This window comes from Cetorhinus maximus, chromosome 19 (genome assembly GCF_964194155.1).
Source record: "Cetorhinus maximus chromosome 19, sCetMax3.hap1.1, whole genome shotgun sequence".
NCBI classification, from domain to species: Eukaryota; Metazoa; Chordata; class Chondrichthyes; order Lamniformes; family Cetorhinidae; genus Cetorhinus; species Cetorhinus maximus.
This window is the reverse complement of record NC_135897.1, coordinates 12,901,556-12,929,035: the sequence shown is the minus strand read 5'-3', so window position 1 is coordinate 12,929,035 and position 27,480 is coordinate 12,901,556. Positions and strand designations below refer to the sequence as shown.

Below are 27,480 nucleotides of genomic sequence, written 5' to 3'. Positions count from 1 at the left end.
ATGAATCACCAGCACGTCGACCACAATGATGGGCATCCACACACAAAGATACCCAAGCACATCATTAAAATTCCACAGAATAATTCCAAAGCAATATAGGTTGGGAATAAAGATGATGTCACAATGGGACCATTGTTCCAAACTCGGAGCTCTGAATCCAAGTCTCACATCGGCCAATTAGTGTGCATCAGGAAATAGAATTTCTCAATGTTTAATGAAGTGGCTGTATTAGGAGTACAGAGTCAGAAAAATGCAGCCTTGCGATTATTACAGAAGGACAGGTCCGTGTTGAGGTGTAGTGAGACGGGTCCGTTTTGGGGTACAGCGAGACGGGTCCGTTTTGGGCTACAGCGAGACGGGTCTGTTTTGGGCTACAGCGAGACGGGTCTGCTTTGGGCTACAGCGAGACGGGTCTGTTTTGGGGTACAGCGAGACGGGTCTGTTTTGGGGTACAGCGAGACGGGTCTGTTTTGGGGTACAGCGAGACGGGTCTGTTTTGGGCTACAGTGAGACGGGTCTGTTTTGGGGGACAGCGAGACGGGTCTGTTTTGGGCTACAGCGAGACGGGTCTGTTTTGGGCTACAGCGAGACAGGTCTGTTTTGGGCTACAGCGAGACGGGTCTGCTTTGGGGTACAGCGAGACGGGTCCGCTTTGGGGTACAGCGAGACAGGTCCGCTTTGGGCTACAGTGAGACGGGTCTGTTTTGGGCTACAGCGAGACGGGTCTGTTTTGGGCTACAGCGAGACGGGTCTGTTTTGGGCTACAGCGAGACGGGTCTGTTTTGGGCTACAGCGAGACGGGTCTGCTTTGGGGGACAGTGAGTGGATGAAGGTGGTAGGTGCAATGTGGAGTTCAGGCCACAGTCAGATCAGCCATGGTCTTATTGAATGGTGGAACAGGCTCCAGGGGCCGAATGTCCTACTCCTGCTCCTAATTCATATGTTTGGATGAACATTAGTCACCTGTGTAATAAACGCTGCATCAGCCATTAAACATCCTCAAATTAATAAAAATGACCACTCCTGTACTGTAGTTTGGAGAAAAAAAGCTTCACTTCAGCAGTTACAATTAAACCAAATTTAATTCTGCACAACATATTAGAATTCCTTTACTACAATCACAACAAGAATAGATTTATTGAAACTGTAAACTTTCAAGAAATTCTAGGCACAGTGGAGAAGTGCACAGAATGGCAAACAATGACCCTGACCCATGAGACTCCGAGACTCTCCGAATCGGAGCTGCCTGGGGTCTGGTTGGAGGCCTCTGCCAGGCCTCAGGGTTAGAGCCGATGCACAGGCCAGAACCAAAAAAAATGACTTCGATGGAAAGTCATAAATCAATTATTCACAGGGAGTCAACATTCAATCATATAATGGCAAGATATATACAATTTCCTGACCTGAGCTTTGTTTTCCTGTACTTGTGGGCTCACGAAGGTCAAAGATCAGTGCACCTAAGAGGGGTTGGTATTAACGCTGCTGCTCTAACTGAAACTTCCCACACACCATGGTCTCACTCTCCATCACTTCAGCGAGGGATCATCAGCTGACTAGATGCTGTGCCTGTGGGAACAGATGTCAATTGACAGCATGTTTGAGCCCCATGGACCTCTCACAGCTCCCACTATTAAGACCATGATTTGAAAAGTGTGAAAAAAATCTGTTGTTTTTCTACAGTGACTTGATGTTTGTCTGCCCTTCGCACTTCAGTACAGTGATGTTTACGTCAGCAGACAAAATATAAAGGGCGTGAGAGAATAGGAACAAAAATAATTGAACTGAATAGTTCAAACAATTTCAGACTGAAACATTTCAATTAGACAGTGTTATTTTAGTACTGGTTGTTGCAATGTGCGGCTCCTGTGACTGCCTCTGCCATCATGACTCCAACACACTTCTCAATTATAACATTAGGACAATCTCATTAGAAGAGGAAAGGTGACAAGAGTTTAATCTTCACTGGGTCAGAAACACCCGCCCAGTTACAAATACATTACTAAACAGAACTGTTGGGGAAAAGTTACTCCAAGCAGCCACACAGAACCCCCTTTCTCCATTCCTCAGTCTCCAGGTTCAAAGCTCATCTCTTTGATCAGCTCATAATGACTAAGGGGAAAAACATTTAAACTTCACTAAGATAAAAGCAAAAAACTGCAGATGCTGGAAATCCAAAACAAAAATAAAAATGCCCGGAAAAACTCAGCAGGTCTGGCAGCACCTGCGGAGAGGAACACAGTTAACGTTTTGAGTCTGTATGACTCTTCAACAGAACTAAGTAAAAATAGAAGAGAGGTGAAATATAAGCTGGTTAAGGGGGGGTGAGACAAGTAGAGCTGGAGAGAGGGCCAGTGATAGGTGGAGATAGCCAAATGATGTCATAGACAAAAGGGCAAAGAGGTGTTGAAGGTGGTGATATTATCTAAGGAATGTGCTAATTAAGGGTAGAAAGCAGGACAAGCAAGGTAGAGATAGTCCTAGTGGGGGTGGGGTGAAGAGAAGGGATCGAAATAGGCTAAAAGGTAAAACAGTAGATGGAAATACATTTAAAAATAATGGAAATAGGTGGGAAAAGAAAAATCTATATAAATTATTGGGGAAAAAAAGGGGGTGGGGATGGAGGAGAGAGTTCATGATCTAAAATTGTTGAACTCAATATTCAGTCCGGAAGGCTGTAAAGTGCCTAGTCGGAAGATGAGGTGCTGTTCCTCCAGCGTGCGTTGAGCTTCACTGGAACAATGCAGCAAGCCAAGGACGGACATGTGGGCATGATAGCAGGGTGGAGTGTTGAAATGGCAAGCGACAGGGAAGTCTGGGTCATGCTTACAGACAGACCGAAGGTGTTCCGCAAAGCAATCACCCAGTCTGCGTTTGGTCTCTCCAATGTAGAGGAAACCGCATTGGGAGCAACGAATACAGTAGGCTAAATTGAGGGAAGTGCAAGTGAAATGCAGCTTCACTTGAAAGGAGTGTTTGGGCCCTTGGACGGTGAGGAAAGGGTAAGTAAAGGGGCAGGTGTTGCACTTTCTGCGGTTGCATGGGAAGGTGCTGTGGGAGGGAGTTGAGGTGTAGGGGGTGATGGAGGAGTGGACCAGGGTGTCCCGGAGGGAACGATCCCTGCGGAATGCCACCAGGGGGGGTGAAGGGAAGATGTGTTTGGTGGTGGCATCATGCTGGAGTTGGCGGAAATGGCGGAGGATGATCCTTTGAATGCAGAGGCTGGTGGGATGATAAGTGAGGACAAGGGGGACCCTATCATGGTTCTGGGAGGGAGAGGAAGATGTGAGGGCAGATACACGGGAGATGGGCCGGATGCGGTTGAGGGCCCTGTCAACCACTGTGGGTGGAAAATCTCGGTTAACGAAGAAAATTTCATTCATTTAAACTTCACTCATCACAATTCTCTCACCACATGGATCAAGATTACAGTGACAGAAGCCAGGGAGATTGTAGCTACCCATCCTCTCAGCTGCTGAATGTCATTCAGCACGGGCCAGTCCAAAGATTGGAATAGGTAATTGTTTTAAAGTGGAGAGAGGTCCAAAATATTTGTGTTTATGGTTGTGGGAAAGGCGGACAGTTCATTTTAGTCTCAAAGAGTGTCCCTTTCTTTGAGTGGACTCTAAGGACAGGTGGAAAAGCTCAACTTCGATCACAAGTTTCACACATGCCCACAGCTGGCTCCCAACTAGAATGTGGCACATTCTTAAAATGAAAAGACATGAACACAACACTCTAACCAGTGCCTCTCACCCAATCCTATTAACGTTAGGATTTGTATCCCTGCAGCATCAAGGGAAATAAGAGCTTCAGAAGGTGAGGGATGGTTTCCACACTCCATCGAGGGAATGAAGGCCTTCAGGGCACAAGGGGTGAAAATTGAGAACAAGCAGCCTTTATAATCCTCATTGTATGAGGAAATCACATGCTGAGGGTATTTTTCACTCCCCATAGCAAGTGTAGTGATAGTGACTGGGCAGCACACTTGGTACCTCTCCCAATTGAATGTTTAACAATTCCCATCATGTTTTTTGCAACCCCCTCCACCCCTTCCCGATTAAAGCCAAACGCAAAACCCCATCCTTGGGTCTCAATAGTAAGTTTGCAGTAGGTGCAGTATAACTCCAGTGCATTGTAATAAACAGACCTCTATGTCTGGCAAATTTACAAGCTAACATTTCAACATTAATAACAAGAACTTGTTCTGACTGTGCTCTAATCACAATAATGACAGCCAGAGGTCCCACACAAGGAATCTCAGTGATGTGCAGCAAGTTGACACAATGTCTCTGAGCGGCAGTTCTGTGTCTCACTCAGATACAGGCTCCAGACCGTTAGTTGCGGGGGCGGGGGGAAAGTTGTTTGTTAAGAGTTGAGCAGATCTGTCAAACTTGTGAGATCTTTCTCTTTCAATTGTAACCACAGCTGGACTACAAGCACAATTTCACAAAGCGACGGTCCCATTCAGTTCAATGAAAAAGTTTGAATCTGCAAGGCCATTTAATTGAGCAAATAGACTCATTCAAAAACATCATCCAATTAATAAATAGGCAACAATAGTGCAAAGTTTTCCCTCATTTCACTGAAAATTGAAGATCTTAAACAGAAATCTGTAATATACAAAATAGTCAAAATCAAAATCAATTATCAAATATAAAAATCAATATTTGCATCCAGTGTATATCGAATACAATCTCAGTAAAGGCAAGAGGCAGTGATTCACTCAAAAGATAATGTCAATGACATAACTAAATATCTTAGAGATTTAGGAGTGTATTGTACTCTATTCATGTAAAAAAAGTAATCTTATGCACATAAGGGATCTTTCAATAGTAAAGAGCAATACATTAGAGGTTAGTCATACACAATATTGCACTAACAGCCATGCTATCAGAGGCTTTGGTTCTACTTTATCAAGAGATGTTTGACCAAGGGACTGCAAATACTTACGGCAAGTTACTGATGAATAAAAACCGCAGCCTAGACGATTTGTAGTAGTTGCACCATAACCCAGAATGTGCGCTTCTTAGTACATTACAGGCTCAGTGTGAAGGCGGTGTTGATCAGGGGCACCTCCCAATGTTAAACTCACTGCCATTCTTCATATTGTGTACAGTCTAGTCCCAATAACAGGTTTTGCTCTTGTCAGTTTTTGCATTGGAGAAAATGAATTATCCAATCATTTGAATTAGGCAATGTCAAAAACACATGATATTAGTGCTAAAAAAAGTCAACATGTAATCTGAATTGAACAATTTTAAATTAAGATGCATAGATTAAAGTGAAGATAGGGACCTTAGGAAGGGGCTAGTAACAAAAAAAAATGAGCTATCAACCAATCTTGGTGCAGCCACTGACGTTTGTGCAGGAGGGGGACAGGGGGAGGGTAGAAGGTAAAACAAGAGGCAGGAGACCACTTTTCCCATTTCTTACCATTAGCCAGCAGCTGCACAGACAGTAGAAAGATACAGGTGAAGGAATAATGTGATGAGGGCAATTGGGGCTCAAAGGTATAAGCCATCATGATTGGTTTGGTTAGCAGTGATTCTGTAGTAATTGACATTCAATGCAAATATGCAAATCAACATAAAAATCAGACATCATTTTGGGAGAGATTTATATGTGCTCGGACAGTATTTACTAAAGAAGTATTCCATTAATGACTGACTTCCTTTGATTTGAGCTTCAGAATGACCACTTAGAAAATTCCAGATATGTGCCCCACTAGTCTTTGAGAATTCATTTTCAATATCATTCTCGTTCCATCCATCTCTTTCAAAGTATTTTTCCCAGTTAGTGTACGGAATTGGGTAGAACCAGTTGCTGGACAAGTACAAAATCCCTTTGCATTCTTTGTTAACGAAGTCATCGAGATTATCAGTTTCACACCATTTCTTCAACATTCGAGTCATCAGGTCTGGACCCTGATGGCCCCAGGCTTCTCCATCATAATTCTCAACATAATCCGTTAAGCACATCTCTGTAAAAGAATGACTGCGGGTAAATCCCAAAGCTGCACCATTAGCATAATTTTTTGATTGTGCACAGATGAAGTTTTGGAACTTCAAGGGCTTGAGTGAAATGACATCCGTGTCCAGGTAGATTCCTCCATACTTCCACAGCAGCGCTATCCGACAGGCATCGGACAGCACATGAACCCAGTATTTTTCCATGTCAGGATCTACCTGTATAATAACAGAATAGCAGAATCATCATTTGCAAGTTTTGATATTAAAATGGTCCTTTCTGTCAAATGCTGTCCCCTCCCTGCACACAATGCTCCCTGGTTGAGGACCAATTACTGAGAGTACTTTGTAACAGCCTGCAAGTTGCTACACATGGATAGGAGAACCTGGGCTGGTTTAGCCTTAAACTTGCCTGGTCTTTCGATGGACAGAAACTGAAGCCTCTTTCCCTATTGCATCCGGCAAAGTCTACATTTTGTCATGAAGCTATTAATGTATATTATTGGAAATTATTTTTCTTTTAAAATAGAGGTTTAGTCTGTGGGTATGTCTTAATCGGATTAAAGCCAGCCAGGCTGGGTGCTTTGATGTGTACTAGTTTTGAGATGTAAGAGAGGTAGAGTGCATTGGCATTTTGTTGAATAGAGCATTCAAGAAGGGGATTGAAATCTGACAGCTAGCTAGCAAAGAACAAGCAATGGTTATATTACTAATAAAATTGGCACCATGAAAGGGGTTTTATTGTTAGAAGGGGTGGAGTTCAAAAGGGGCTGGTGATCCAATGAGAATTTACATTCAATGACATGTGCTGGGTATAACAGTTTTGTGTGCGCAGGGCAGAGGCAATGTAAGATCAAAGTCTGTAAGCCTACCACTGTGCCTGGAAAGGAACCAAAGTGAAAGGAACCTCATTCTGAATTTGTAAGATGAAAATGCTTTGCCTGGTGTCTGCTTAAAGTCCATAAGTTGTTGTTGCCATAATGGACATTAGTTTGGGAATTTGTCAAAAGTTATGATAGTAGTAATTTGTAGCTGCATGTTTATATTCAACCTGTGTAAATTAATAAATGTCTCATGTAGTTTGATATAAAAACCTCTCGAGAACTGGTGGCCTTATTCCTGAATTTAGAGCTGTATCTCAAATATGCCACTTGAAAATATTGGATATGACAGCTGTTTAAAATTCCCTCTGGTATTTTTTAAATAACTCAGCTTTACCAACTGTTGTGTCATAACAATTGGGGGCTTATCCAGGAATTTGTTAAAAGTTGTGATAGTAGTAATTTGTAGCCATGTGTATACATATTTTAACCTGGGTAAATTAATAAAATGTTTCATTTAGTGTAATGTAAAACTTCGAGAACTGATGCTCTGATTCCTGAATGTAGAGTCGTATCTCAAACATAACACTTAAAATTATAGGTTATGACAGTTGTTTAATGTTTCCCTCTGGCATTTTTAAATAACTCAGCTTTACCAACTGCATCGGTCATTACAATTGGGGGCTCGTCTGGGATAAATTATATTTCTAATTCCTTGATTGGCTTGAAATTGGTGAATCTTAAGCTTATGAGTACGAGAGGCACTTTTAATTCAGAGTTGGTGAGGTATTTTAGAAGTGGTGAGACTGCAAGATGGCTTTGGCAACTGCCAAGACTTGTCTGGGAGTAAAAGAGATAACTCTGATTGGGTTGGAGAAACTAACCAAAAATATGTTAACAGAGCTGGCAGATAAGTTAAAATTGGGGTTACCTGCAGGGGTTAGGAAATCTGATATAGTTAAAAGTATAGCACAACATCTACAGTTGGAAGTGAAACCTGACACTAGTGAGTCACAGCTGGAGGTAATGAGATTTCAGTTGCAAATGAAAAAGTTTGGACTAGAAGCAAAGGAATTAAAATTTGTGAAGATGGAGAAGGAGGAAAGAGAGAGAGAGAGAGAATTCTAACTGAAAATGTTGGCAGTTCGAAAAGAGATACCAGTGGGTAAGGATTTATCTCTAGAGTAGAACCCAGTGGGGATATGTTTAAATTCGTACAATTTCTTCCAAAGTTTGAGGGAAAAGATATTGAAGCATTCTTTATTTAATTTGAGAAGCTAGCTAAACAGATGAAATGGCCACAGGAAAACTGGAAGTTTTTATTACAGTCTAAGTTGTTAGGTAGGGCACGAGGTATATGCTTCACTTTCAGAATAAATGTCGGTGAAGGAAGCTATTTTGAGTGCATATGAGTTAGTTTCTGAAGCCTACAGGCAGAAATTTAGGAATATGAGAAAAGAGCCGGGGCAAACTTATATTGAGTTTGAAAGAGTAAAACAAAGTAATTTTGACCGGTGGATACAGGTGTTAAAAATAGACACAATGTATGCAGCCCTTAGGGAAGTAATTGCTTTGGAAGAATTTAAAGATTCAATCCCTTTGGTAGTGAGAACTCACGTGGAGGAACAGAGGGCTGATTCTGTAAGACAAACAGCAGTGAAAGCTGATGATTATGAGTTAGTTCAAATTGGAAAAGGATAAAAAGTGGGAGGGTGAAAGGAAGGTAGGTAGTCAAGGAAGAGGAGTAGCTGGGATTTTCCCAGGAAGTTTTTTCTCAGAATAAAAAGGAAGTTGCTGAAGATAGAAGTGACAATCAAAAATTGAGGTGTTTTCATTGTAATAAAGTGGGGCACACAAAGTCAATGTGTTGGAGATTGCAGGAAAAATCTGTTGGAATTGTTGGGGTACAGGAAAGCTCTGGAAGTAAAAGTACAGTGGGTTCTGAGGTTCAGGCACAGGAGAAACAAGTGGTTTGTGTACAGGTGAAACAGGGAGAATCAGTCATAGGTGAAGAAGTGGGAATGTGTTCACAGGTGCATCAGATTGTTATCCCATTAGGGTATAGAAATGAGATTCTGAGGATTGCTCATGAAATTCCAAAGAGGGTCATTTAGGAATTAGGAAAACACAGGAAAAGATAGAGGTTTTTTTTTGGCCAGGATTGCATAGGGATGTAGTCAAATTCTGTAGAACCTGTCATACATGTCAAATAACAAGAAAACCATAAACAGTGAGTAAGCTGGCACCTTTAATCCCAATACCAACATTTGAAGAACCTTTACCAGGGTCATGATTGATTGTGTAGGACCTCTCCCTAACATTAAAAGTGGAAATCAGTATTTATTGACAACAATGGATGTGTCTACTCGGCTTCCTGGAGCTATACTTTTAAGAAACATTACAACTAAGAAGATTGTGGAGGAATTAATTACATTTTTCATACAATATGGTTTACCTAAAGAAATACAATCAGATCAGGGGTCAAATTTTATGTCACAGCTGTTTAAGGAAATAATGAACAGTTTGGGGGTAAAACAGTTTAAGTCAACAGCTTATCATCCAGGGTCACAAAGAACTTTGGAAAGATGGCATCAAACTTTAAAAACTATGATGAGAGCATACTGTCAGGATTGGCAGTGAATTAAACACTAAGATAAAAGCAAAATACTGCGGATGCTGGAAATCTGAAACAAAATCAGAAAATGCTGGAAAAACAGCTCTGAAGAAGAGTAATACAGACTCAAAATGTTAGCTCTGTTTTTTTTTTCTCTCCACAGATGCTGTTAGACCTGCTGAGTTTTTCCAGCATTTTCTGTTTTTGTTGTCAGGAATATGCGCAGGATTGGGGTACAGGAATTCCATTTTTGTTATTTGTTATTAGAGATGCTCCTAATGCATCAACTGGTTTTAGCCTTTTTGAACTAGTTTGTGGTAATGAGGTATGGGGACCACTGAATTTGATTCATGAGAAACTGGTGGATCAAAATTTAGAAACTCTTCTGGATTACGCATCAAATTTCAGGGAAAGATTGAACAGAGCATATGAATTGGCCAGGGGATATTTAAAGATATCACAGCAAGTGATGAAAGTGAAGACAGATAAGAAAGCTAAAACTCACAGTTTTGTTTCTGGAGAGGAAGTATTAGTTCTGTTACCAGTACTAGGTGATTCATTAAATGCAAGATTTAGTGGGCCTTACAGGATTGAAAAGAAATTGAGTGAAGTAAATTATTTAATAAATACTCCAGATAGAAAAAGCAGAGGGTGTGTCATATAAATATGCTTAAAAAGGGAAGAGGAACAAAAAAGGTTATTAGTGATGGTGGATGATGAGAAAGAGGCAGAAGTGCAGGACTCTGAAATTGATTTTCCTCTAAACAAATTGGATAATGAGGTGGTGCTTGAAAATTTAAATGAAATATTGAGTTACCTTCCAAACAAGTGTCAAAGCGATTTGCAAAACCTATTACTGTCACACAAACCTATTTGTGGGAATAAGCTGGGAAAGACAGATTTAACTATATATGATGTGTCTGTACAGGTTTCATCTTCAATAAGGCAAAAACCTTATTAAACTCAGCAAAGTTATCACAAGTACAAAAAGAAATTGATTTCATGTTTCAAAATGATATCATTGAGTCTAATTGCAGTAAATGGAGTTCGCCTATTGTACTGTGCCGAAACCAGATGGAACACAAAGACTGTGTGTGGACTATCGAAAGGTGAATACGGTGACAAAAATGGATTCATATCCCATACCATAGTTGGAAGATTGCATTGAGAAAGTGGGACAATAAAGAATTATCACAAAGATTGACTTGCTAAAAGGATATTGGCAGGTACTGTTGTCGGAGAGAGCAAAGGAGATATCAGCTTTTGTAATGCCAAGTGGACTATATCAGTTTAAAGGAATGCCATTTGGTATGAAGAATGCACCTGCAACATTTCAAAGACTGACAAAGTAATTGCGGGTCTAAGCAATTATGCTGTTTATATTGATAATCTAATTGTTTTCAGTCAGATGTGGGAGGAGCATTTACAGCATCTGGAAGAATTATTTACTCAACTACAAGAAGCTAATTTGGTGATGAGCTTGTCTAAAAGTGAATTTGCAAAAGTGCAAGTTACATATCTAGGCCATACTGTTGGACATGGTAAGGTGGCTCCGAGAGGTGCGAAAGTCAAGGCTATCGTGGATTTCCCAGTGCTTACCTCAAAATGAGAAGTTCTGAGATTTCTGGGCATGAGTGGGTTTTACCGGAAATTTGTACCAAATTTTAGCCAAGTGGTTGCTCCACTGACTGAACTATTAAAAAAGAACAAGAAGTTTCAATGGACACAGGAGTGTCAGAAGTCATTCGATAATTTGAAAACTGTTATTAACTACAACACCAGTTTTGGCAGTAGCCAAGCAATTCAAGTTGGCTGTTGATGCAAGCGATATAGGCATTGGGGCTGTACTGTTACAAGATGATGACACTGGAATTGGAAAACTGATAGGGTATTTTTCATGGAAGCTGAATGTACAACAGAGAATATATTCAATGATCAAAAAAAGAGACTTTGGGTTTGGTGTTAGAATTGTAGCATTTTGAAATTTATGTTACAAACAATTCAACAGAAACAATTGTTTATACAGACCATAATCCTTTGTAGTTTTTGGACAAATTTTGATACAAAAGTACAAGGCTTTTCAGATGGAGTCTATTATTACAACCATTTAATCTACATATTATACATATTGCTGGAAGAGAAAATCTGTTCGCAGATGCATTATCAAGAGTTTGAAGCTTGAAGGAAAATGGGACATTTTTGGAAAAAAACCTAGACACTGAACTGGAGTGGTTTCTGTTAATACCAAGGACTTGTTTATATATTTATATATATTGTTATGTTAATGCATGCATCTGGTAATGTAATAGTATAATAAGTATAGGAGATAGTGAGAAATGGGTTATTTTAAAAAATGAAGCCATATTTTAGAATTATGAGAGTAGGGAGGGGGTGTCATGAAGCTATTAATGTATATTATTGGGAATTAATTTTCTTTTAAAATAGAGGTTTAGTCTGTAGGTGTGTCTTAATCGGATTAAAGCCAGCCAGGCTGGGTGCTTTGATGTATACTAGGTTTTGAGATGTAAGAGAGGTAGAGTGCATTGGCATTTTGTTGAATAGAGCACTCAAGAAGGGGAATGAAATCTGGCACCTAGCTAGCAGAGACCAAGCAATGTTTATATTACTGATAAAATTGGTACTATGAAAGGGGTTTTATTGTTAGAAGAGGTGGAGTCCAAGGGTGCTGGTGATACAATGAGAATTGACATTCAATGAGTCATGCTAGGTATAACAGATAGCAGTTTTGTGTGCGCAGGGCAGAGGCAATGTAAGGTCAAAGCCTGTAAGCCTACAACTGTGTCTGCAAAGGAACCAAAGTGCAAGGAACCTCATTTTGAATTTGTAAAGCAAAAATGCTTTGCCTGGTGTCTGCTTAAAGTCTATAGGTTGTTGTTGCCATAATGGGATTAGTTTGGGAATTTGCTAAAAGTTATGATCATAGTAATTTGTAGCCAGATGTTTATATTTAACTTGTAAATTAATAAATGTCTCATGTAGTTTGATATAAAAACCTCTTGAGAACTGGTGGTCTAATTCTAGAATTTAGAGCTACATTTCAAACATACCACTTAAAAATATAGGTTACAACAGTTGTTTAATGTATCCTTCTGAGATTTTTAAAATAACTCAGCTTTAGCAACTACTGTGTGATAACAATTTTCAACTTGATGGGAAGATGGAGGAGATGTCACAAGAGCCAATGTCTTCTGAGACATGTCACAGTGCTTATCAATTAAAAATCTAATTAAAAATATACAAAAACACCACCTCAGGCTTCAGAAGAAACTATACTGAAATGAGAATTTCTGACCATATTATTGCTGTGTTCCATGGCTCATGCTGAAATATTGCTTGTGTAATACACAAATAGGTGTTTTGTTTGAACCCAACATAACATTTGCATGCTGCAAATAAATTGCAAAATGTTCACAATTGTTCTAGTTTTACTTTCATTATATACACTATAGCATTTGTTTTCAACACTTAGGAACATAGACAAGAACCATTGTTATATTGAATTGTGATATTTTAATAATACTATAGGCTGTTTGAAATGTTAGATGTCACAAGATTGTGTCACTGAATGATCAAAGACAACATACTGAATTGCTCATCTCGCTCTCATGTACTGGATCCTTCAGCAAGGTAGGTAAAAGAGACAGCTTACAGCAGACACACTCAGATGTAACCAACTTATTAAATTTGGAGTTTATGCACTGTTGAGTTCTAAGAAGACACATATTAGACAGAATGAATTCACCATTGAAACACTCTATAAACAGAGTTATCATGAACAAAAAATTGTAGATATCCAAGTTATTACTCTGACAGATTATCTGAGACAGTTCACTGACTGGAAAACCAAACTGAACCTTAATCAATGCATTTGAGCCCAAGACTAGTCAAGCATCTGGCTTGAATCTTCCAATTTGTATAATTTGAATCCGGAAATACTACACTTTTGCTGGCAAAGACACCAAACTCTTCTTCCTTTTTCACAAGCAGCCAGCAAGAAATCACCGTGCATGGTTTTAAAAAAACGCAAGCGGAAGGTTTCTTGGAGGGAGAAATGGCGAAACACTGGCCTCCAGTCTATAGTATGATTAAAAGATCACAATTCAATATAACAATGGTTTCCTGTCTATGTTCCCAAGTGTTGAGAACCAACGCTATGGAGTTTATAAAATGAAAATAAAACTAGAACAATTGTTAACATTTTGCAATTTAATTGCAGCATGCAAATGTTATGTGACCAGCAGTGTAAGAATACAAATGAGTGAAATGAGTTGGCTTGAACTGAAATGAGTGGTTAAGCACAAAATTATCAGTTGTGACTGGACTGGTTTGATTGATAAGTTGGTATTGTGAACTGAGGTGTGAAAGTGCTGGAGACGGTATATTTTCTAACTGACCCACTTTAAAAGAGCTACCCATATTTGTACAGCTGGCTGTTTACAGCATCCATATTGTTTTGAGTGGTTTTAAGATTACGACACTGGAGGTGAGCAATGAATTGTAGCTGGTTTGAAATCGCTCTCACTGAATTTCCAAGTCCATCATTTATTCTGTCAGGGGAGCGGAAACCGGAGCTGTGCCAGATTTACAAAACGTGGGAGAATCTGGAAACGATGGTGTGACCAGAATCACCACAGATGGAAGGATTATCTCCAGACGAACTCACAGTGTTACAATCCCCATGGGGGAAACCATAAACCTAAATTACCAAACAACCCCCAATGGAAGAAATTAACAAAATTTCCCCTTTTTGTGACTTTGACACAAATCAGAACCAACGTAAATTAAACATGAATTAACGGGAAAACGATATTTCAAATAAAAAGATAATTTTCACTTTAAATAGACCATGCAACATCTTACACAAACACAAACACCCACATCACTCCCCACACACATGTGGCATTATGTAGCCACATAGCTCCACAATATGTTGCTCTTTGCTCATGCAGTGTAGGTCAGGAGTCCTATCCAATAAACGCTTTCAACTCTAGTTTCACAGCTATGATAATCATCAGCAAGGCACACTTTTACAAACCATCTCTCCCTCAGGTCCTGGCAGTCCTGATCAGGTAGCTTTCCAGAGTTCCTTTGCAGCCAACCAATACCACCCCAATTCACGGTTTGGCCACTTCTCAAAAAACAACATTATGTTTAGCATCTCTGAGCTATTCACATATCTTTCCAGGTTTTAGACCTTTTTGAACCAGCTCACACATTCCCTCCAAGAGCTCCTGTCTCCTTTTCTGCCAAACAGAAAAACTGACTCTTCCTGAGACAGATTTGCTTCTTCTCCTCACAAGAATTTGGTGTGTTCCTCTTTCTATCTTTGTCTGCTTTCTCTTCATCGCTGTATCTGGGTACGAATCATCTTCTACCTGTAACTCTCCTTTGTTCCTTATACCAATAGCTTCTTTGTCTATGTTCTCTATGTCTGGGCACTCAGATTTTTGTATACTAACTTCCTTCCTGTTGGTATTGCTTCCAGGTCAAGGGTTGTCAGGTCATATGGGCCAGATTTTCTTACCATTCAAGAAAATTACAACTGGTCCCTTTACAATTGATACAAGCTCTTAGAAGTCCTTTCCAAACATTTTAAACTATTACAGATTCCAGAGACATTTTAAAAAATTACAACTTTTCCTCACTGTACTGATTCCAGGTCAAAGATTGACACAATAGGTTAAAAGCACCCAGGCTTCAGAAACAGTTGGAGGCACTCCATATTACATGGGAAGAAGAAGAGGAGGAGGAGGAGGTATTAGAGAGCATCGTGCAGGACATGGTCATTCTGTTACCAGGGAGGAATAGTGAGGCAGAGAGATAAACCAGAGAAAAGGGAAGGAATGGGAAGGAGGCAATACAAGAGCTTCCCAAGATATCAGAAATGTTTATAGAAAGACCTGTCCAGACAGTCAAGAGAACTTTCACAAAATGCTGAGTAACAAAGGAAAATCTAAACCTTGTCTTATTGTCACTCCGATCTACACCTCTCAAGGCTGACATGAAATCGCCTGCAGAGCTGTTGAATGGAAGGAAGTTTTAAGCCAACTCTGCCAGTAAGATACATCCTCCAAATGATCAGGAGGAAGTAAGACAACAACTCGCTGATGCACAGGTAGAAGGAAGTCAATAATTCAACAAGCATCCCTCTGAGTTGTTGAAAGGTCAAACTGTACACGTACAAGATCTAATCATGAAAACCTAGAACCAGCAAATGTTGTTGGTGAAGCTGAGACTCCAAGGTCATCCATCATCGAGACTGAAGCCGGTAGCAAATGAGAAGGGACCAAGTCCATAATCGACCCACATCTGAGCTGGAAAAGCAGAAAAGGTCTTCATCAACATCACTAAACCAGTGAGGCATCATCACCAGTAATAGTGACATCAAGCATGACTCCTACAACACCAGGAGAAATGCACACACAACACTGCTTGTGCAGCATGTTAACTCATTATGGAGAGTGATGAATGCCAAATCTACAAGATGGAAGCACAACATTCTACCATCTAAGTGATACTGTGAATAATGTTTTGCAAAAAGTAAACAAGGTATAACAGAATCTTAATGTATTCAGTTTAATTATGAAAGGTGATTGTTAATCTTCTTCAGTCTAGTTAATAATTATAACAGGTGTATTGATATAAAAGGCATTATACTATTTTTAAAAAAGAGGGATATTGTATTATTATACTATTCATAAAGAGTTAGAAACAAACTGTTATGTGGATGTACATCCAGGGGGCTACATTTACTATTGTGCTGCAGTCAGGTGCCAAGCAACAATGTATATCAATCCACAAGCCACATGGGCATAAGAAATACACTCAGTGGAACTGCCGCATTTTGAGTCTAAAAATGTGAATATTACGAACTGTTGGATACTAGAAGACCTAACAGATATCGATGATACAGGTGGCTAAGACAACTCCAGCAAGGAAAACCACTGGTGTTATAATATGGCATGTGTTATGCTAGGCTGACCAAATCCAAAAGGGAAACTTGACCACATTATCACAACGCTTTTGCAATTTATATTTATTACGAGAAGGCTTTTGCACTGAAGTCAGAAGTAATGAGTTGACTACCACCATTAGAGATTTTAAAGATTAAATTAAGACATTTATTGACAAAAGAAAAAAAAACTTAAAACACACAAGACTACATTTACACAGTTACATTTAGTTTTATAAAGTTCTCACAAGATTTCTACTTAACTCCCAACTACACACCCCTTTCAGACAACAGTCCAAATAGATTCTTAATCTATAAACCACCCAGCAATATTACCAGCAGCACCCACGATTGCCATAAGGGAGGTATTTAACAGCTTCTCTCTCCCTCTCACTCCACAATGGAACTCCAAAAGCTTTTAACAAAACCTTGGTTACTGGAACAGCAACCTTCTCCAGGGTGGCTAGTGCTTTTCCACAGGTCTTTTTCACAGCGCAACTTCCAAGATTTCACACGACCACTCCCATACAGCTTTGCACCTTTCTTTAAATATATTTTCTCCCTTTTGATCTGTAAATCCCATTGTTTCAACCTTTCTTTGGAAGTTACTTATCCCAGAATATTAAAATCTTTCATGTTGTCATCATGGCCAGCACTTTCGGGAAAAATAAACTTAATAACTTTGTTTTATTTATCTTGCCAGTTGTAAACATCTTATCACTTCCCTTTGAAAATCAAACAACCTCTCAACTTATATAAAAATGGAAATTCCATTCACACAATATGCTAAGACTTCATCCTAGCTTACCCATCTCCATTTCAAAAGCTTGTTTTACACCTAGTCCTTTTGATGATTCAAACCTTGCAGTCTGACTGTCTGCAGTTTATTTAAACTAGACACACACACACAAACATACAGACACTCAGTTCCCATAAGCCTGCTTTAGTATCCCACAGTACTATTAAAAAAAAGAGATATTTCCTTTACACCTCCATTCTTATGGAAAAAATGAACTGGCATAATTCTAAAAGATGCTTTCATTTTCTCAACTTATTTTGCATTTACTATATTTATCTATATGCACAAGTTATTACCAAGTATATTCATTAACATGACAATATATACAAAGCCTTTGTATCAACAGAGGTCATCTCAGTCCAATGTTTTAAATGTCCAATTTCCTTTGAACTTTAATTGCATCTGCAATTAAGTTTTCTTGTCCAGCCACATATACAATCTGCAAATTAAATGGTAGTCTTGCACTTCAAAATTTGTCCAGAAATTTTAAAGGATTGTGGTCTGTATAAACAATTGTTTCTGAAGAATTTTTTGCAACATAAACCTTGAAATGCTGCAACGCTAACACCAGACCCAGATGTACATTCAGCTTCTGTGAAAAATATCCTACAGGCTTTTCAATTCTTGTTTCATCTTCCTGTAATAACACAGCATCAATACCCAAATCACTTGCATCAATCACCAACTTAAACTGCTTGGCATATCTTGGTGCTGTCAAAATTGGTGTAGTAAACTACACAATTTTTAAACTGTCAAATGCATTCTGATACTCCTGTGTCCATTGAAATTTCTTGTTCTTTTTCAGTAGTTCAGTCAATAGAGCAATCACACTGCTAAAATTTGGCACAAACTTACGATAAACTCCACTCATGCCTAGAAGCCTTAAAACTTCCAGCTTTGTTGTAGCCACTGGGAAATTCAGGATGGCTTTTACTTTCACATCTCATGGGGCCACCTGGCCATGTCCAACAGTACTGCCTAAATATGTAACTTGCACTTTTGGAAATTCACTGTTAGCCAAGTTCACCACCAAATTAGCTTCTTGCAGTCAATCAACAGTTCTTTCAGATGTTGTAAATGCTCCTCCCATGTTTGACTGAAAGCTACCAAGTCATAATATTAAACAGCAGAATTGTTCAGTCCTGCAATTACTTTGTTTGTCATTCTTTGAAATCTTGCTGGTACATTCTTCATACCAAACGGCATAACTTTAAACTGATTTAGTCCATCTGGCATTACAAAAGGCGATATTTCTTTTGCTCTCTCTGATAACGGTACTTGCCAATATCCTCTCAGCAAATCAATCTTCGTGATAAACTGTGATTATCCCACTTTCTCAATGCAATCTTCCAACTGTGGAATAGGATATGAATTGGCTTTTGTCACTGTGTTTACTTTTTGATAATCCACACACAGTCCGTGTGTTCCATCCAGTTTTGGCACCATCACCTTAGGCAAACTCCAGTTACTGCAACTAGACTCAATGTTGTCATTTTGAAGCATGAATTCTATTTCTTTTTGCACTTGAGCCAATTTTACTGGATTTAATCTATAAGGATGTTGTTTTGTTGAAACTGAATCTCCCACATCTACATCATGCAATGTTAATTTTTTCCCCCAGCTTATTCCCACAAATAGCTTTGTGTGGCTGCAATAGCTTTTGCAAATCACTAACACTTGTCTGGAACGTAACTCAATATTGCATTTAATTTTTAAGTAGCCCCTCTTTGTCCAATTTAATTAGAAGAAAGTCAATTTCAGAATCCTTAATTTCTACCTCCTTTTCCTTATCTACCACTACTAATAATTCCTTCTGGTTATCTTCCCTGTCAAAGTACTATTAAAGCATATTTACATGACACACCATCTACTTCTTTCTTCTATCTGGTGTATTTATTAAATAATATACTTCACTCAGTCCCTTTTCAATCCTGTAAGAACCACTAAACCTCAACTTTAATGGTTCGCCCAACACTGGTAACAACACTAACACCTTCTCTCCAGCAACAAAACTACGAGCTTTTGTCCTCTTATCTGCTCACGTCTTCATCACCTGCTGTGATCTTTCAATGTTCCTTAGCTAACTCACATGCTCTGTTCAATCTTTCTCTGAATTTTGTCACATAATCCAAGAGAGTAGCTTCCGAACTCTGAGCCACTAGTTTCTCCTGAATCAACTTAAGTGGTCCCCTTACCTCATGACCATAGACTAATTCAAAAGGGCTAAACCCTATTGCTTCATTAGGGACATCCCTAATAGTGAACGACAAGAACGGATCCCTCAATCCCAGTCCTGTGGGTAGTCTTGACTATAAGCTCTCATAGTTTTTAAAGTTTGATGCCATCTCTCTAAAGCACATTGGTTCAGGGTCATAAGCTGATGACTTAAACTGCTTTATCCCCAGGCTGTTCATCACTTCCTTAAACAGCTGTGACATGAAATTCAAACCCTGTATTTCTTTTGGTAACCCCTATCTTGTAAAGGATTTGGTCAACTCCTCTACAATCCTCTTTGCTGTAATATTTCATAAAGGTATCGCTTCCAGAAATCTGGTGAACACATCCATGATTGTCAGCAAGTACTGATTTTCACTCTTAGTCTTAGGGAGGGGCCTACACAATCAACCAGGATAAAAGCAAAATATTGTGGATGCTGGAAATCTTGAAACAAAAACAAAAATAGCTGGGAAAACTCAGCAGGTCTGATAGCATCTGCGGAGAGGAATACAGTTAACGTTTCGAGTCCGTATGACTCTTCATCAGAACTAAAGAAAAATAGAAATGAGGTGAAATATAAGCTGTTAGAGGGGGACGGGACAGGTGGAGCTGGCCCTCTACCCCCTTCTAACAGCTTATATTTCACCTCATTTCTATTTTTCTTTAGTTCTGATGAGAGTCATACGGACTCGAAACGTTAACTGTATTCCTCTCCGCAGATGCTGTCAGACCTACAATCAATCAGGACTCTGGTAAAAGGTTCCTCAAATGCTGGAATCGGAATTAAAGGCACAGGCTTAATCACTGCTTGAGGTTTTCCTGTCACCCGACATGTGTGACATGTTCTACAGAATTTGACTATATCTTTAGGCAGTCCAAGCCAATAGAAATATTTTTGTATTTTCACCTGAGTTTTTCTAATTCCTAAATGTCCCCCTATTGAAACTTCATGAGCCACTCTCAATATTTCATTTCCATATCCAGATGGGGTTATTATTTGATGTACTACTGCCCACTTCTCATCTGCTGGAATATGAGACAGTCTCCATTTCTTCAGTAACACTTTATTTTTAAGGTAATAACACACTGGAATACATTCTGCCTCTGTTTCTGAATAAGCTGAGTGATGAAACTGCTTTATTCGTGAATATTTTTGCTGTAATTCTACCAATTTCACTGAGCTAACTACTTCAGCCTCACTCTCTTCAACTTCTCCTCCTCTCCTCAAAGGCAGATCCTAATTGGATGTGAGCAGCCTTCCCCTGTCTTTTAGATCCCTCTTCTTCCTGTTTAAGCCTGAGAGTTTGTGATCTCGTTACTACACAACCTGGAAACAATCCAGGGTGCTCTTTGTGCAACATCTCTGTTAAATGTGTCTTCACAAGCTGCTCGACTACAGTAGACATCACCAACATCTGTGACCCAGCTATATTATTACCTAGGATAAATTGAACCCCTGCAATGGGCAATTTTTCCACTACCCCAACAATCACCTCTCCTGTTTTCAACTTACTTTTTAAATTTACCTTCCACAATGGAACATGTTTAGCATCTCCATGAATTCCACTTACCACTACTCATTCCTGCAATATCCTCTCTGGGCAACAAGTAGCACTATCCCATAACATTAAGGGCTGACTAATATCTTTGCATGTTCCACCCTGTACACATGGAAAGACTTTCCCTTCACGTACAAAATCTTTAAACATTTCTGCAATCTGATGATATTTCCTTTGCACCAACAAAGTCACGGCACTGTTGGCACAAGCAGATGGAAAACTGTATTGTGGTGATTGGGTTAAAAGGATTCTATTTGTGGGATAGACAACCTTTCCTCTGGGAGTCTAAATGCTTTGCTTCTTCCCAATCTGTACTCATTGAACTGACTGACTCTATTGTCTTCTCTACCTCACTAACCAACTTATATTTTGAACTCCTGCAGATTCTGACTTCCTGTTTAACTGACGAACAAAAAGATTTGAACCTGACTCTCCCCCAGCTCAGTATCAGGGATTAACTAGTTGAGTTGCCAATCAAAATAGCTACCAACCTCCAGGGAATGGTTCCTCTGACACCCACAGTCTACTCAGTTAAGCCACACCCTCGGTGCTTAGGTGAATGAAGTCATTTCAACATTGTATACATATGGAATTAACTAGAATATCGAGACAATCCCCATTGCACACTTGTGTACAGTTTTGATCTCTTATTTAAGGATGGATGTATTTTCATCAGATGCAGTTCAGAGAAGATTCACTAAGTTGATTCCTGGGATGAAAAGGTTGAGCAGGTTTGGCCGATATTCCTTGGAGTTTGGAAGAATGAGAGGTAATCATAATGTTGCATATAGGATTTTGAGGGGGCTTGACAGGGTAGATGCTGAGAGGATGTTTCCTCTCCTGGGGGAATCTAGAACTAGGGGATACAGTTTCAAAATAAGAGATCTCCCATTTAAGACAGAGATGAGGAAAAATTTCTTCTCTCAGAGGGTCATTAGACTTTGGAATTCTCTTCCACAGCGAGCAATGGAGGCAGAGTCATTGGATATTTTCAAGGCTGAGTTAGATAGATTTTTGATCTTGTTATGGTCACGCTACATGCCTGTAAAGCTTATTGGAAGATGGACACAACTTGTAAAAAGCAAGATGGAATATGGACACTGTACCTTCACAAAATGGACTCCAGGGAGTCAGGTGACTTCTTTTGTCATTTCTGTACAGACATGTCTGAACAAACCTCCGGGATATGGCTTTCCCCAGTGCTGAATGACTCCCCTTCACCACTTCAATGGAAGAGATTTAAAATGACGATGTTTGCTAGACTTACTGGCTCCATGAAGGTGGAATTTCAAATAAAGATATTCAGTAGGATAATCATAGCTGGAATGTTGATGGGATATCAAACATTCTCCTATTGTGTTTCAATTACACTGCCCTCTACCCATTGTGGGGGCAATGGAATACATCGACACCGTCAGCATATGACTGAAACTGACTTGTGGCAAGAAATAGTTTATTAATCCACAAGGGCAGCCCAGTAAGTCAATCTGGGATGCGAAGACTAAAGGGAAGCCATCTCTTGCCTAGCACAAGGGAGGACCCTGCCTCAAAAGCCATCTTAGTCAAAGAATTAGGGATTATTTGTTTTATCTGCTAGACATATTTCTTCATTTTAGAGGCTCAACCACAACTAGGCTGGAAAGCCAGAAACCTGCCATTGGTTGGAGTACAGAGAGTTCATTACTAGAAACTTCTGACCTCCATTTTTTCTTCTTCAGTGAACCAAAAGAGAATTTCCCGGTCTGCAACACTTTTGACAAACTACTTGGAAAAATAGAGTAATCTTGACTCTCGAGAATTTTAAATATCTCAGTGCAAGTTACATCTTTAGAAATCATCCTTTCATGTGTGAATGAAGAGGTGATTGTTGAGTACATTTTGCATGTTGTGAGAAATATATGTTTATCTTTTTCTTCTGATTTAACCTTACAAGAAAGTTTGGTTTCCTAACCTTTCAAGTCACAGCACTCAAGAGGTTAAAACATTACTTCTCAAAGAACAACATCATGTTGCGGTCAGCCGAAAGATGAGAAAAGGGAGAAATTACCCCACATCTCTTTCCGTCCATAACAATCCGTAATACAGTCAATTGTTATGGGGGACAGGCAGGAAAGCGGAGTTAAAGCTACAATCAGATCAGCCATGAATTGAAGAGCAGGCTCAAGGGGCCAAATGACTTTCTCCTGCTATTTCTTATGTTCTTATTGTCTCAGGCTGAGAAAAGAAAAAACAAATTAAAAAGTTTTGTGTAATGTTTACTAGACAAGGATTGAATGAACATTCTGCAGGCCAGGGAGTTTCTTAATAGTCCCCATAACAGTAATGAACAACGTGCAGTCTGAATAATTGAGATAAACACTGACTTTCAAAAAGAAAATGACCCTGATCATCTTTCTGATTCTGTAAATGATTTCTCTGGACCTGAAATTTTGCTTCTGAGAAACTGAACTTAAATCCAAAATGCATAAGGAATTCTAATTCAGCAATTATGCATCATCTTACATATAGAAACTGGTGTGTGGTTTGTCAGTGTAAAGCTTGCTATTTTAATTTTCATACTGATGACCAAAAGCAGCTTTTGCTAAGCACAAATCAAGCAGCCAGCACTGTCCAATTCCTTACCTCTTTATACCAGTCAGCCAAGCGAGTGCTGCTGAACAATTCATCAAGATTCAAGGGCAAGATGACAACATTCAGGATTGAAGAAAGCAGAGGGATGGCACTGAATTCAGGTTTTTTATAGGCTGATATGTTCCCATTGAATCCTTTCATGAAGTAATAAACAGTTTTATTTGGGTTTCTTCTAGCAGCTGATTCGACAGCACAAATAGCCAATGACGAAGGGTTTAGTTCATCGGAGGTCTGCACAAACATAATGCCGGGTTCTCTGGATGGGTGTGGAGGTTTCAAACTGATTAAACGGCTTGAAAAGTCTTTGGCGAAGGTAGGCAATTTATTGTTATTGTTGGAGACCATATAGTAGAAGATGAATAATATTACCACTAGGGCAAGTAATAATGCTTGGTAACAGTTTTTCATAATTGGAGATCGTTCTTCAGTGATTTCTGTGAACAGAAAGAAAGGTTTAAGAAGGAAATAAAACTGCCTAATTGTGGTTTTATACAGTCACACCCTTGACAAACATCATTTATGATCTCAAAATCAAAATACTGCAGATGGTGGGAATAGAAATAAAAACAGAAGAAGCTGGAAATACTCAGCAAGTAAGGCAACATCTGTGGAGAGAGAAACTGTGTTAACCTTTCAGTTCTAATGAAAGATCATCGACCTGAAATGTTAACTGTTTCTCTCTCCACTGATGCTGCCTGACCCGCTGTGTATCTCCAGCACTTTTTGATTTTATCATCACTTATGAGTTATAGGGTGAACTTTTCATAAATCATTCATAATTTCCCAGATCGAATCAGTGCATCATTTCTGACAACAAGAAGTGAATGAAATTCTCATCCAGCATTTCCATAACAGAGTTTAAGTTCAGAGGCAGTGCAATTAAAATTGTGAAAATGGCAGACTAACAACAGCAAGTAGAACCTCCCTCATTCTTTGAAAGGAGCTCATCCTCCTCAAGCAAACATGAATTATCTCCATTTAAAAAGTGACAAATGACTATGGGCATTGAGCCTTGCCTCAAATTCGCACCCAGGACACTCAAGCAACTGGACTTTCTTTGTTCTATTAAGACTCTGATCTCAAGGCAGATTTTCACTTAAGGCCTGGAGAAGGTAGCAATGTAATCAAGCAAGGCATCAAAGGTAATGATCTCTGCATTGTTACTTGAGCCATCCACCAATTGGCAAAAGGTCAAGCAGATTAGAGAAATAACGGTGTGGCTCAAAGAGAGTGATGTGGGAAGAAGGGGGTTTCGATTCATGTGGGAACTCACCAGTACAGAGGGAAGAGGGAGCTAATCCATTTGGATGAGCTCCATTCAAACTGGACTGGGGCCATGTCCTTGCCAATCACGTAACTAGGGCTGTGGACAGGGCTTTAAGCTAATGGGGAGGGGAGGGGAGGGGAGGGGAGGGGAGAGGAGGCAGTGGGGTTGGAGGGGGGCTCGGGTAAAAAGAGGTTTAGCAATCCAAAGACAATGTTTGAAGCAACAGAGCAGTATAACAAATTGGATTGACAGGAAGAGTGGGCAGGCAGGAGCAGAGAGTTTAACAGAAATCGTGCATCAGTGAATAAGGTAACTGCAGGGAATAGAAGCAGAAGCATGAAAGTAAAAGTTCTTTTATCTGAATGCACAAAGTATCTGAAATAATGAACTAGTGGCACAAACAGAAATAAATGGTTTAGATTTAATCACAATTATAGAAACATGGTGGCACAAACAGAAATAAATGGTTTAGATTTAATCACAATTATAGAAACATGGTGGCAAGGTGACTAAGGTTGTGAAATAAATATTCCAGGGTACACAATGGGTGGAATCTTGCGGAGTCATCAGGCTGTCAGCTGGAGAGCCAGCAAGAGGCCCACATTGCTTCTGACTTGTAATGAAGGCAATATAATAATTGTGGGGGCCTTCACATGGACTGGGACAATCAAGAGTTGTCTCGAAGGTGAGTTTATAGAATGCGTTTGTAACAGGAGCAATATCCCTTGGAATCAACTAAGGATAATGTTATGTTAGATGTAGCAATGTGCATTGAGGCAGGGTTAATTCTAATCTAATAGTAAAGGATCTACTGGGAAATAGTGATCATAATACCACTGAATTCCATTTTAAAATTGAAAGTTACATACTCCAATCACAGACAAGAATTTTAAACATAGACAAAACCAATTACATAGGTATGAAGGGAGAATTGGCTAAGGTTGATTAGGTGAATAGAGTAAAAGGCATGGTGACAAATGGACAATCGCAAACACAAAGATAAACAATTGAAAATGTTCAACAAAAATACATTCCAATGAAAAAAAACTCAGCAAGAAAAACACATCCGTGACTCACTCATGAAGTTAAGGATAGTATTAGATTTTAAAAAACAGCCTTATAATGTTGCAAAGAACAGAAGAAAGTCTGAAGACTGGGAATGTTTTAGAAACAAGAAAAAGGCCACCAAAAATTGAAGAAGGAGTAAAAGTAGAATATGAGTGTAAACTACCTAGGAATATAAAACCAGAAAAGAGAATGTAAGAGGTATTGTAAGTATATGGAAAAAGGAAGAGAGTAGCTAAATTAAACATTGGTCCCTTAGAAGTAGAGACAGGAGAAATTATCATGGGAAATGAGGAAATGGCAAAGGAATTGAACCAATATTTTGCGTCTGTCTTCACAGTAGAAGACACAAGTTCCACCCCAGAAATAGAGGGTAACCTAGGTGCCAAGAAAATGAGGAAATTAAGGAAATTGTCAGCAGAATTGGAGAAACCTAAGGGACTAAAATCTGACAAATCCCCAGAATTTGATGGCCTACACCCTAGGGTTCAAAAAGAGATAGCAGCAGAGATGGTGGATGTACTGAGTATGATTTCCCAAAACCTCTTAGATTCAGGAAAGATTAGAGTTTGGCATGAGTAACATTGCTTTTCAAAAAGGGAGGGAGAGAAAACAGTGAACTACAGACCAGTTAGCCTAACATCAGTCATTGGGAAAATGAATCTATTAATAAGGAAGTCTTAACAATGCACTTAGAAAAGTATAGTATGATTAAAACAAGTAGGCATGGTTTTATAAAAGGGAAATCTTGCTTGACAAGTGTTTTGAGGACGTAACTGCCCAGATAGATAAAGAGGAATCAGTAGATGTAGTGTACCTGGATTTCTAAAAGGCGTTCTACAAAGTGCCACACAAAAAGGTTTATGGGCATGACAAGGGTTCATGGAGTGGGGCGAGGGGTAGCGGGGGTGGTGTAATACATCAGCATGGATAGTGGATTGGGTAATGGATAGGAAACAGAGAGTGGGCATAAAGGGGCATTTTCAAGTTGGCAGGCTGTGACTAATGGGGTGCCACAAGGATCAGTGCTGCGGTCTCGGCTATTTAAAATCTATATTAATGAGTTAGATGAAGAAACAGAGAGGAATGTATCTAAGTTGCTGATGATACAAAGCTAGGTGGGAAAGTAAGCTGTGGGGAGGACACAGAGATGCTGCAAAGAGATAAAGACAGGTTAAGTGAATGGGCAACAAGACAGCTGATGGAGTGTAATGTGGAGAAGTGGCAAGTTATTCCCTTTGGTGGTTAGAATAGAAAAGCAGAATGTTTTTAAGAGGCTGTGAAACTTGTACGAACATATGAGAAGTAGACCATTCGGCCCGTCAAGCCTGTTCCACCATTCGATAAGATCATGGCTGATCTGTTTGTATTACTAATTCCACATTCCCATTTACCCCCAATAACCTTTCATTCCCTTGCCTAACAAGAGTCTATCTACCTCTGCCTTAAAGATATTCAATGACCTACGCCTCCACTTCTGAAGCAGAGAGTTCCAAAGTCGCACAACCCTCAGAAAAAATTTCTCCTTATCTCAGTCCTTGAAGAACATATGAACTAGGAGCAGGAGT

At 39.4% G+C, this 27,480-nt stretch overlaps 1 protein-coding gene across 1 annotated transcript in view; it reads right to left on the bottom strand.

Annotated features, from left to right (window-relative positions):
- Positions 1 to 4,477: 4,477 nt before the first annotated feature.
- Positions 4,478 to 27,480, bottom strand: part of LOC144693662 (lactosylceramide 4-alpha-galactosyltransferase-like) — a 76,653-nt gene continuing 53,650 nt past the window's right edge. Inside the window, exons 2-3 of the mRNA XM_078563527.1 lie at positions 23,572 to 24,014; positions 4,478 to 6,185 (exon numbers count right to left, since the gene is read on the bottom strand). Coding sequence (XP_078419653.1) covers positions 5,601 to 6,185; positions 23,572 to 24,014 — 1,028 coding nt within the window. The 3' untranslated portion in view covers positions 4,478 to 5,600. The remainder of the gene's footprint in view (positions 6,186 to 23,571; positions 24,015 to 27,480) is intronic.